Source organism: Seriola aureovittata, chromosome 3 (assembly GCF_021018895.1).
Source record: "Seriola aureovittata isolate HTS-2021-v1 ecotype China chromosome 3, ASM2101889v1, whole genome shotgun sequence".
Classification (NCBI taxonomy): domain Eukaryota; kingdom Metazoa; phylum Chordata; class Actinopteri; order Carangiformes; family Carangidae; genus Seriola; species Seriola aureovittata.
The window spans coordinates 30,459,429-30,472,626 of record NC_079366.1 but is presented as its reverse complement, the minus strand read 5'-3'; the positions used below and the strand labels follow the sequence as shown (position 1 = coordinate 30,472,626).

The 13,198-nt window shown below is 43.9% G+C and overlaps 1 protein-coding gene across 2 annotated transcripts in view; it reads left to right on the top strand.

The window, feature by feature from the left end:
• kcnh1b (potassium voltage-gated channel, subfamily H (eag-related), member 1b) overlaps positions 1–11,048 on the top strand; it is a 48,625-nt gene extending 37,577 nt beyond the window's left edge. For both annotated transcript variants that reach the window (XM_056369196.1, XM_056369189.1), the window contains one exon: positions 5,795–11,048. In XM_056369196.1, coding sequence (XP_056225171.1) covers positions 5,795–6,643 — 849 coding nt within the window. In that variant the 3' untranslated portion in view covers positions 6,644–11,048. The remainder of the gene's footprint in view (positions 1–5,794) is intronic.
• The last annotated feature ends 2,150 nt before the right edge of the window (positions 11,049–13,198 follow it).

The window sequence follows — 13,198 nt, the reverse complement described above, 5'->3', positions numbered from 1 at the left end:
TGTGAATTCACTTTCTATAACGGGTTCAGCTCAGACAACCGCCACACCGCCACTTATATACACACTTCCTCACTTCACTGCAGCCTCTTCAGAACCAACCAGGAACAACTAAAAACAACTCTTCAGCTGCAGTTCAGCAGAAGCTGCCTCACACAGAGAGGAACCACTGCCTTCGCTGATATAATCTGTAACCTCTCGGTACAAAACAAAAGTTTGTGAACTCATCATCCAGCTGCAGCAGAAGCTGAACACTATAACCCTCATGAGGGAGGATGTGTTGCACGACTGTTGGACAAGTTCTAGCTCGGTGCACCTCACAAACTGCTTTTTAAAGAAAGCAGAACCACTTCCTCGTGGTCGTATCCCTCCGCCACTCAGACTAGTTTCAGGTTACATCCCTGTTTATCCAGAGTCACAGAAAATATGAACCGTTTGTGTGAAATTTTGTCATAATTTCTGTGTGGTTTTATGGCTAAAAAGTATTTTGTGAGATTACTGTGACCTTTGACCTTTGAACTTTCACCACCAAAATCTAATCGGTTCATCCTCGAGTCCAAGTGAATTTTTGTGTCAAATTTTAAGACGTTCTGTCACAGTGTTACTGAGATATCGTGTCCACGAGAACAAGACTGACAACCTGAAAACAAAATGGCGGCTGCTCTGACTGTCGCCGGCGCGGAGGAATAAAAAAAAAAAGAGCCTGTACGGTTTTTACACATCACACACACAACAGAGGAGTCAGTCTGTCCTCTGCTCCATCTGCCTCACGTTCAGCGTCTGTTTGTTTATTCTAGTGAAAAGTGGTAAATGGACTTCACTTATCATCCACTCACACATTCAGATGAGCCTGGGGAGGTTGTATATAGTTTCACGTGCCGGTGACAGCCGTGGCTGGAGGCGTTATGTTTTCAGGTCAAGCATCAACCACCGAAGTCAAAAGCTGCAGTTCCTCTAACGGCCACTAGAGTCTGGCTCCAACAGTGAGTCAGTCCCCATAGACTCCCATGTTAAAATGTCCAACTTACAGCAGAAATAAAAATGTTTACAGCCTGGTACAAAAACTGTTTTAGTCTGTAGAGCTAATTTCCTCCTTCATGACACCTGTTTATATAACTCACCTGTTTATATAACTCACCTGTTTATATAACTCACCTGTTTACATTTTATTAAAGACTAAAGGTATAGAGGATTGAGGGCGTGGCCTCTTTGAGTGACAGGTGGGTGCGTGTATGCTTGCCACGAATTGGCATGAACCGAAGTCTCAGCTCCACATACGCCCCTCCTCTTTGTCCATTTTTTGATTAGCTGGGAGTTAGGAGGCGGAGTCAGACAATGCCAAGATGGCGACGGTGGAGCAGCTCACTCTGAGCTTCAGAAACCTGTGGGTGACGTCACAAAGGCGACGTCCTTCTTTATTATCTTTATAGTAACATCTTGAGGCAAATTTGGCACAAACTTTCACTTGGACTCAAGGATGAACTGATTAGAGTTTGGTGGTCAAAGGTCAAAGGTCACTGTGACCTCACAAAACATGTTTAGGTCATAAATAGAATTCATTATCTAATTGACTGCAACTGGACTGGTTGGTGGAGGCATAAAACCTCCAGGTGACAATTCTAGTTTTTTCCTATTTTATAAATTCATGAAATAAACAGATTATTAACATTTGATTTCCCTCTTTTCACTGATATAATATGGAATTTTCTGCGAGCAGCAAACATTAAATCAGTGATTAATTAAGTGACAGTTGAATGTAACCATCACTGTCTTTGCCAGATATAATAATGGGGCCCCTCTTTAACCCGGGTCCCAGGTGTGATCGGACCCTTCACACACAATTCCAACACTCACACTGACAAAAATCACTGATCAAACTCAGCCAGTAATTTAAGATTAATTTTTACCATCTTCAAAACAAGAAAAAAAAAAAAAAGTCTCATTATCTTCTGGATTTTTGAATCTGTTTTAATGAGTGTTTTCAAAATACTGAAACTCATTTATAGAAACAAAAGGAAACAGAATTATCAGCTGAATGTTAATTAAATCAGAGTAAACAAGTGTTCAGACAGATGTTTGTCACAGTGTTCGTAGAGAAACTGCTTCTTATTGAATTGGATCAGATGAAAACAAACAGCAGAGCAGGGAATTAAGATGAGGTATAAAACACTGATGTCGGCCATAAGCTGCTCGCTCTCGGTTAGTTTTACAGCGACTCTCTCTCTCTCTCTCTCTCTCTCGCTCTCTCTCTCTCTCTCTCTCTCTCTCTGCTGTAAATCGATGTGAAAGCCATCGTGTCCTGTTCTGCTTGGCTGTGCAATAATGACACTGGTGGAGAGAGATGACCTGCCAGAGCAGCTCTCACCTCCAAACCTTTAGACGACGGCCTCCACACAGCTCACAGCACCTCGTCTCTCACAAAACATCTGATCTCACAAAATCTGTGTCTCGTGTTCAGCCACAAGACTTGAGTTTATTTTAAATGGGAAAAAATCTGCAAATGTGGTAAAATAATTTTCTATAAAAGTTATATAGTGATTTCTTTTGTCCAATTAACACTTCGTTCGTCCTCAGTATATCTGAGATTTACATGAACACAGATGAGGTTATTCATGGCTCCCAGAGGATGTATTCAGTGGTGACCTCTGACCTTTCAAAATCTCCACAATGACATACTAAATACAAGAACTTCCTGGTCACATTTCCCCGAAACGTCTTGATTTCATTCCTGTTCCCCACAAGATGAACCCTTTAGATTTTGATCTTTCCTTTGGCGCCACCCTCAGGACAAATTTTGCATTTTAAAATCAGGATTTTTATAAGTGTTTGTTTTTGTAATCCACACTTTGTCCACAAGAGCCTGTGAAAGAAATGTGGAGAAAATGAAAACAGGGACAAAAGAAAATAAAATGAAAATAATGTTATATTATATATATATATAGTATATATATGCAGTATATAAGTTTTCTTTGCTGCCGAACATGGTTTTATTGCCGGGAGCAGGTGGTGGTGATGGACGCTTGCCAAGAGCTTCAGCCATGTTTGCGTTTACAATACAAGAAATTATAATACTGGATGCTACAGTGACTCGGTCTAAGCTAGCTGGTTAGCATGCTACCTTAAGAAGAAGAAAAGAAGTGATAGAAATAGAGGCAAAACAAGAAGGTTGCTTTCCCCCGCTCGCAATGTTTCTCCTAGACTGGTAAGTACACAGCTGTTAATGCTAACAGTGGCTATGTAGCAATAGCAAATAGCTCAAACACACAATATATGAAGAATACATGGGGTAGTGCTGCACTTCTGCCCCTTGTGACCGTATGAGTATCACAAAAAACATCAACACACACACAAAAAAAAATGTTTCCACTTGACTTCAGGGCTTCCGTAGTTAAGACTCAACAAATCATCAGGATGTTGTTTGTTTATATCGAAGCTGTAATGAACAGTGCAGCCTGGAGGGGGCGCTGACAGGGCCTCACACTGTAAGGCTTGGTGATGACGGTGCTGGTGGTCGTGACCACGCAGGCGGAGCTGCCACTGTGTGAGTGTTTCTTCACAGCACGGCGAGGTGAGAGGTTTTGTTTACCTGGAGGTGTTGGAGGTCAGCTCGTTAGTGAGAGTCTGTCGTCTGCTGCTGTTTCCAGCTCGCCATGCCTCGTTCTGTTTGTTCTCTTCCTCCCTGCAGTAAAACACATCTGCTGAACAATTAGCACTGAAAATGTTCATATCTGACTGTGTAGCCTTGTTTTTATTGATGTATAACACTAAATCTGTGCTGAATACTTTACAGTTCCTGCTGCTGCTTCACAATAAAAGCCTCTTATTGGAAGCCTTTTAATGTGAGGTAGCGGCAGCAGCCGGAGAAAACAGCTCTGATACAGACGAGTAAACAGTTTAATGAAGCTGAAAGATTCAGGTATAAACTACAGAAACTGAAAACAGAGACTTAAAGAAACAGACTTTCTCTCAGGTGTGTGAGGGCGCAGTGCAAACATGCTCATGGCTCAGTGCGATTAAAGCCGGTCTGGTTTGAATTGTTTAAACAAGGGAAAAGCAAGAATTTTCTGTGGTAGTGATGAATCTACAGTTTCAGCTCATTGTTTATCTGTCCAGACTGTAAATAAAGATGGACGCAGCCTCTGTGACGAATACCCACACGTTTCTGAAGAGAGCGGTCTTGAAGCTCAGAGTGAGCTGCTCCACCGTTGCCATCTTGGCAGTGCCTGACTCCGCCCCTAACTCCTAGCTAGTTACTGTGTGCTGTGAATGTTTAGAGTCCCTGCAGACCGGGATTTATGTACATCACAGCATAGAGCAGTCTCAGCTGGCTGTATATCAAAACCAGTGGCAGCAGCCAGATATATAGTTCCTGTCAGAAGAAACAGAACAGCAGTGGATGAGGATTAGCAGTTCTCTCACGTTCTGTGTTGCTCTCCTCTTATCGCCTCACTGAGCTCCGATAGCACCGTCCAGCTGCTGCTGCTGCTGCTTCGTCCACACGATCCAATTTCAGAGGGTCAGGAGCTCACTGATTGGCTCAGGGTTCAACATACTGATGACATCGAAAAGCCTCGCCGCCGCCGTCCTGCGCTGTCGCTGCAGAATACAGACGCGGTCAGTCGGTCGTCAGCCTCAGCAGAGGTCGCATGTAGCAAACAGTCTCTCGTTGATGTGACGGTTTTCACACACATCGATTTACAGCGAGGTCAGCTGTAATGTAACCTGCTTCACCTGCAACCGGAGCAGCCTGCAGCGAAGATGTTTAATTAAAGGACCATACCGCTGTTTTTATATATGTCCATCAACACTGCTCATCAATGTCTTCATTGGAAAGGATTTTGAACTGGATCTTATTAAACTCTTAACTCTCAAATGTTTTTTCCAGTAGTTTTGGCCCAACTCTGTTTTCATACTCTGACCAGTTGGTGGCTGTTTTATTTGTTTAGAGTTTTCTGTCCAAAGTGAAGACACTTGGATAAAGGTCTTTAATCCTGAACTGTCCACGCTTTTCTTGACATTTAGATCAAAGCTTTAGAGAAAAGGCTTCTTGCATAATTTGTCCCTTTTTTTCCGATCAGGTCTCAGAGCTGTGTACAGCACAGAGATGTTTGTTTAATAATGGATGAGCTTGTTTTCACAGCAGAAGCAGATGCTCAATCCACACACTTTCAGATGAGAGCGCTCCATCTGACACTGTTGAACATGCAGTTTTAATTGAGGGCCCGAGGCTCTGGGTGGGACTCTTCTCTCGGAACGGGAAAACGTGAAACATTTCCTCGGCACGCCTCGACCTGCTGGTTTCCTCAGGGTTCAATTAACATGTTAGTGAGCTGAGAACACGCTAGTGCTAGTCAGTCACTAGCTCTCGGTGCTAGCGTGTCACTGCCCTCTGTTTAACCTCTGCATCACTGATGTGTGTGGTTTAGTGTGGTCAGAAGCGTGCTCTGTTGCACCTGTAACCACTCCCAAGCAGTGATGTCACAGGGTCTCGGAGTATACCTGTTGTGTACTGAGGTCAGCAAAAACAAGATTTTCAGGGCGTGTTAGGTTCTCAGTTTCAGAATCAGGGCCATTTTCTATCGACAAGAAGAATCGGCTTCTAAGGTCATGTACAAGTTTTTTGGACCTGTTCGACCTCCGTTTGGAAGTTGAGTCACGTCAGTCCTCAGTCCAAGGCCTAAACAGTCACAGGGGTCCATCCTCTATCCAAGAGTAAGAGTAAAGAAGTTGAGGATACTTGTTTGACAAAGTGAAACTGTTCTGAATGGTTTTCTTCTGGTTTCATGTCTTTGAACAGATTGTCTTCCGGAAGATCAGCGATGTGAAACGTGAGGAGGAGGAGGCGTTGAAGAGGAAGAACGAGGCTCCTCTGAATCTCCCACCGGATCACCCAGTCCGACGACTCTTCCAGCGTTTCCGACAGCAGAAGGAGGCCCGACTTGCCGCCGAGCGGGTCAGTCCTAGTTCCAGTGATGTGGAAAAAGGTGTGGATCACCTAGAGCAGCCCAAAGGCCCAGAGGTCCTGGCCTCCACCAGTATCGTCATGGTGACCGAGAGCCCCGCCACACCCGCCTCCTCCTCAGCATCCACTGCATCCTCTTCATCCCGGACCTCCAGCCGAGTCATGCTCCACACCCCTGCCATCCAAAACGGAAACCTGACCGGTTGCAAATCTGCAGAGCCGCCCAAAGCCAAAGGCTGGGGACGATTCAAGGAGGCGGTCGTGAAGGCCGATTCATGGAGCAGCGTCTCCAAGGCCGAGTCCATGGAGACGCTGCCTGATAGAACTAAGTCTCATGACGAGATGTCCCTCAAGAAAACCGACTCATGCGACAGCGGCATCACAAAGAGCGACCTCCGATTGGACAATGTCGGCGACGCCAGGACGCCACAGGAGAGGAGTCCAGTTCAGTCTGAGGAGAAGAGGGTCTTCTGTCCAATACCGGAGCAGAGCATGCAAGCCTCTTTCCTCGAGCTGAAACAAGAATTACGAGGAGACATCAGATCTCTGAACAGTCGCATGGCAGCGCTGGAGGGTCAGTTAGCCGAGATGCTTCGACTTCTCAAATCCAGGAAGTCGTCGGGCTCCTTCTTCGAGATCTCCCGGCCGCCGTCCCCCGACTCCGATAAGGACAGCTTCTCGTAAACTGAACATGGAATTAGTCCGTGGGAGTCGAACTTGAACGATTCAGCCTCCAGATGTCAGAGAAGAGCACCTGAGTGTGAGGCTGTGCTCATGGTCGTCAATGACGACGTCACACAGAAGACAAAAGCACTTTGGTTCGTTCGTAGCATCACTCTGCTGTTCGAGACGTTACAGACTGAAATGACGTCGAACTAGAACGAGGATAAGTCTTATAAGTTTTGCTTTGATGAGAGATTATAGACAGAGTCAGTCACAACGGCACCTTCGGTCCTCAGGAGGGTTTGTAGCCTGGAGACCTTCACGAGATATCGGCAATAATAACAGAAGGCTTTAAAGTTGTTGTTTTGAACAGGACTTAGACACTGTGATGTGGTGAATTTGATGAAGTCTGGTCCACAAAGTCTGTTTAGCTGCTCAGAGCCTCCCGATACTGAAGGGTCCACTCTCATTGGCTGTCTGCACTCTCAATCAAAAGTTTTATGCACCGCAAAATGTTTTTAATCAAGTCTGCTAGACTGCTCGGATCAAAGAGAGACGTACCAGTGTTCGCAAATGAAAGTCAAGATAGATGTTAATGTTAATGTACGTGAGGATGACGACTACAATCTACTGTAAAAAGCCAATTTGATTTCACAGATTCCCAAACTTTTAAAACTCACTGGGCTTCATGATTTCACTGCTGCACATCATCGTATCAAAGCCACACTATGCGATTCAGCATCAGTCAAGAGACAGCCTTTCAGTCCAAGCAGGAAGCTGCTGAACTGGTTAAAGAACATTGTGGACCAGATCTTTCAGCTGATGGTGGGAAATGGTTTTGCTCGGTAAGACGTGCTAAATGACATTAGCGCCATTTTAGAGAAAAGATGTCACCACCTTCATGCAGACTAAAACACTGTGTGCACGGACTTCAGGGAGAGGTCTTTGATGATTGGAATCAGCAGCGTTTATATGAATGAATGTGAAGGATTTAAAGTGAAAGAGTGAAAATGAGGCCGTACATGTTTCTGATGTTGATGTTTCTGCACAGAGCTTTATTTTTAATTTAGTTTTTTATAGATTTGCATGTTTCGAAGTTGATGAGACTCCAGCTCTGAATGGAGATCATATCTAACACCTCCAAATTCAAACACAATAATAATGCTTATGATTCTGATGGTTGCCTGAATGCATTTGAATTTGGACTGACGGTACATATACTCCTTTATTCAGGTGTTTTTAAGAAATGGTTAATGTTATTTAAGATTATAAAGTATTTAGTTCCACCAGGTATGAACTTAGGATCTGTATCTGGATATATGACCACAGGCTTTTTACCTGGTATTAAGCAGCATTATCATTGTCTCCATCTTTGGCAGGAAGGGTTGGCGGACTTTTCAGCAAACAGGGCACATCTAGGTTCAAGGGAAGTGATGCCAAATACTCTAAAGGGACGACTGTGTGTATGTAAGTTGAGGGTCATCCATATTAACATGTGTTTTCCCTGATCCAGATCACATCTTGACACAGATCTCGTTCTAATACCAGGTGGAAACAGGATATCATAGGTATCATATATCTTGGAGCAAACAAAACCAGTTCCTTGGTTTTAGTTTTTGGTCTGTGTGGTCTGCCTGTTTCATTTCCAGTTGTTTTTGAGTATAACTGCTGGAGGATTTTCTCAGCAGACTCCGTCGTGTTGGGAAACAACCCCAACAGTCCAGGGCTAGTGAGTTTTTTCTGCATCAAACACACATGGTCACACTGGATGATTACACTGTAAACAATAATGTTACTGTCCGGCTCTAACACTGCAGCCTGTCCTCAGACACTTAGACTAAAGGGTTCATTATCTGTAATAAGTGGCTGCAAAACCCAACTGACAATTAGCTTCTTCTTCTCATCCTCCTTTGTTCGTTTTTGTTCAGATTTCACTAATGATTAAAGCTGCATTGACTCATACTTAAACACTAAAGGGCAGAAAGTCTCCAAAAACAAAGAAAGTGTCTTTAAGTGTTAGACAGCAGGTCACCAGTGTGTTTTGGTCATTGTAGGTAGGTGTTTGAGGTGCAGGTTGGTCAGTGCCTCCTCTGGGAGAGATGTTGTACCTCTCCTCAGATTATTGCCTCTTTCTTGTGGCTTTATGAGTCTCCTTCATCAGTGTCCACTGGTTGAGGACGTCGTTTCCTTTCCAGAAGTTGCTGGTCGTGTCTCTGACGGTTCAGAGACGACTTGTAGCAACTAAACCACCGTCAGCGCAAACATGATGAGGAATACACAAAGGTGAAATGATGAACTGAGGTGTTCTCCGCGTTTTCACCCCTGGACAAACGTCTACAGGACAGTGACAGCAGCGACTGTTGATCCATCGTCTGGTGTCATTTGTTTACCAACCACAACACGTTTGTTGCCCCTGGTTGACAGATTGTGTTGTAATGAAGCAGACGTAATGTCCTGTTGTAGCTGCAGGTCACAACAGCCAATAGACGAGTTGTGAGTGGCTCAGCACCGATCCCTCCATGTTGTTTTTGGAGTTTACCAGATGTTTCTCGGCTCTTTCTTTGGTTTCAGCTTTGACTTCTTCATTGTGCCTCCATTAAAGTTCCAGTGCTCTCCAGCGCAGTAAACTGTAATGATTTTTATATGCAACGTTTTCTCCTTGAAACGCCACCGGTTCGACTCGTCTCTCAATCCTCTAGTCAGCTGATCATCTCGTCCGTCGTCTTGATGATTTGCAGATTATATTCTTACAGCCCGGACACAACAGCAAAACTCCAGACAGAAATGGATCCAGTTCACCTACATCAATTTGGTGAAATTTGACTCAGCAAACCATCTTGAACCATCCAATTTTATGTAAACAAGCTCCTACACTGCTCTACAGAGGAGTTGATGATACATATCTGTTGAATAAAATGAGTTAACTTCCTGTTTGGCCAAGATTCGGAAACTAAGGTTGTGTCCCAATTCAGGAGCCGCATCCTCCGGAGGCTGCATTTGAAGACCGATGCGTCACAGCGGTGCGACTAGACTGTTGCGTTTCAAACGCTCCTTTAAACGCGGCTGAGAAATGTGTCGTCCATTTCCTGGGCAACAGGTGGATCCAAACAACTGCAACAGCTTAAGTCACAGCTGTTAGCTTACAAAGTGACATATCGTTAAGTAGTTGCTGTGTTACTCAACATGGGCAGACCGGCACCACTCAGAGACAAGACGAGCAGCAACCATCACATCTGACTGTGAGAGGTGGACACACCTGTTGATGGAGGTAAAAACACCCCCAAACATACTTGAATCTTGAATCTCCTGCTGAACTTTGTATTTGAAAGACAGAAGTTGAAGTTTTCCAGTTCGTTTCAATACGATCAGAGTTTTCCCGGTGCTGCATCTAGTGGATGTTAGAGAAACTGCAGCTGAACGCAGTGAGGCTAGGCCGATACTTTACGTGTCCACGCAGCCGAGAGGGTCCATGTGACGTAAATTTCATTGTTGTGTAGCAACATTCACCATAACAAACACACAGATTAGACAGAATGGCGTCAACATTCATTCTGAGTTTAACCAGTTTTAGTCAAACCAGATTGATAACAGAAACAAAATCCAGTCTTTTAAAATAGAATTTAGTTGAGTATCATCTGCAAACATGATACCAGAGTAAAAGTAAGCTTATCTACGATTACTGACACATTTACAACTGAAAAACTTTAGCAGTGAAAATGTCAAATGTCCCTGACACTTTGTTCCTGCTAATCAGAGGAAATGTAACCTGACATTTAAAAATGTACTCACCTGACATGTCTAAATGATAATCTGAGATGTACGTTTGTCTTGACTTTGGTATCTCGTGTATCCTGTGTAGGTGTGATATATAATGTATCGTCATAATATGCAATTATCGCCATGTATGCTGTTTGTACTGAGAGACTGGTTGTTGTTTGTGGCACTTTGTCAACCTCACGCTGTCCCACAAGCACCGCCGGTTATCGACACTGATGCACTTTGGTCGTCCGTCGTCCCTGCATGAAGCTGGTGTCTGAAACCTGTTTCTTTTTTCAAAGGAAAGACTGAAACCGAGCTGACTTTGCCTTGCTTCTTAAGTATCTTTGAGGACTTTGAGGTTTGGTTCTCTCTAAACTTTACTACCTTCTGCTGTCGGTCACATGTATGTAACGACCGCTGTCTGTGCATGAAGAGCACCTCAGTGTTAAAACGGTACAAAATCTTTATTAATATCGCGTATGCACTGTTTTGGAGATTCACAGCTTGGAGGAAAAAGCTTGAGAGAAACCTTGTAGTAACCACAGATATACATATATTCTTAATTTGTTCTTCACTTACTGTCAGGAATGAAAACTGTATCAGCACAAAGAGTATTTCTAAAAAAAATCACATCAAATGTCAAAAATAAATTATTTTATACTTTGTACTTGTCGTAGTTTTGTTTGTTTTTGTTTGACTAGCTTCATTTCACTTCTGCTGTGAATGTTGAACTAATTTTGAATACCATTCATTCTGGTTTTGCAGAAACAGCTCACGCTCAACACGTGATAAGATGATAAAAACACAAAGCTTATAAAAAAAAACACAAGTTTAAAACTGTTTTAAAAACATTTACATTTTGAGTAAAAATGTAAATTGGCTGACTGTTTTCTGAGTGATCCAATAAAAATAAAGCAGATTTCAGGTAAAAACACTCAGAGAAACCAAATCCTGCAAGGTTTGGATGGTGGGTCCAGGTGGGCGGGGCTTGGTGACTGCTTTGTTGTGACATCACAAAGTTCCAGAAGTCCTGACGGCTGGTTTTAAGGCTCAGTTTCTGAATACAGGCTGTGTGCATTTCTCTGTGGACTGAGGCTTTGATACTTTCACAGTATTAATATAGAAGCTAGAGCTGATCTATAATCTATAATCACACTACACATGGACACACACCTTTACACTGGAGGAGCTTTAACAATGTGTCTATTACAGAGTTTGTCCACAAGACGACACTGACAACTTTATTATTACAGTGTAAAATATCCCAAACATTACATAACTGGATCTCTATTCTTTAAAAACAAAAGTTAAAGAAGGGTCTGCAGGTTTTAAACAACCTTATCAGTTGGATTCTTATTACTCAAATCACAAATCTTGGTTCCACCATGGGGGGGGGGGGGGGGGGTTAGTGACTGGAGTCATGTGTTAACACAGGTCAGACCGAAACCAGCTGTGAACTCAGTGAATTGAATATTTAAATGAATAAATTCCACACAGATAGATGAATAAATGAAATGCCGCTGCACGATAAGGCGTCCTGTGGAAAACACCTGGGAGTCTGTTATCACGTCAGCTGGTTAATTAATCAGCTCTGTTGCTACGGTTACTTGCAACTTATCATGAGCTCTGATTTGGTCAAAACTATTTTTGATTTGTCCACCTTCCAGCCAATCAGAGACCAGTATTGTGTTTAATTATCATCAGTGTTCTTGGATAAATCTGTGACTCCAACACAATGTTCTTCCGTCAGGACACGTCGCTCTGCGTCGCCTCAACAACAACAACATTCACATGGAGGTTGTTTCTTCTGAAATCTTTCACGTTCTTGATTTTAAATTTAAATGAATCTTTTAAATCTGTTTCTTTACAAACTGTTTCCTGCCTCCATCTGTCTCTGTGTTCCTGAGCTGAACTCGTCGCTGCTTCTCCTCCTTCTGGATCTTTTCCAAACCAACAGGGAATCCCTGAACCCCCCCACCCCTCCCCCCCACCCCCCCACCCCTCCCCCCCACCCCCCACTCCCCACCCCTCCCCCCCACCCCCCCAGGAAAAAAAAAATCTGCTTTCTGCAGAGCCGGCAGGTCCCTCTCTCCTCCCTCCCTCCCTCCGTCCCTCCCTTGTTCCGTCCTCCTCCTCCTCATTTGATGATCTGCATTGCAGTACCAGCCGTTCTCCCCTCTTCCTCCCCCCTCCTCTCTTCCTCCAGGTTGATCTCTGCAGCAGCGAACGAGCAGCGGGGTGATCCTCTCAGCCTGAGACTTAACATGCCTCCACACCCCCCCCCCCCCCCCCCCCCCCATCCTCTGCAGCTCTGTGTTATCCTGATGCCACAGCGCCCTCTACTGAGGAGTGAGCGGACACTACGGCCAGCTGCTGTTTGTAATCAGCATCAGTCACAGTGACCCCTAGTGTTGGAGGAATCATGTTCTTTTACTGCTGATGCTTCAACTACATGAAGCTGAGGACATTTCTTTTTACCTTTACTCACAACTCTTTTTATTTTGTGGTATTTCTACTTTTACTTCAGTATAAAAGACCTGAATTCATCCTCCATTAGTGTCTGTCAGACTTCACCCTGATCCCAGCTCTCAGCTTTTACTTCGGTGAGCACAAATTACTCTGGTGTTTTCATAACTTTTCACACGTTGTAATAAACTTGAATTAACCCTTTAACATTAACACTGAGTCGTTTCTTTTATCTCGTCATCCTCCGTGTAGGTGAAGCCAAAACCCAAAAACATCACTTCAGCGACAGACGTGGATCGGACTCCTGAGCAGAACTCATCCACCAGGCCGTGGAGGGGGGCGGTGAATGAG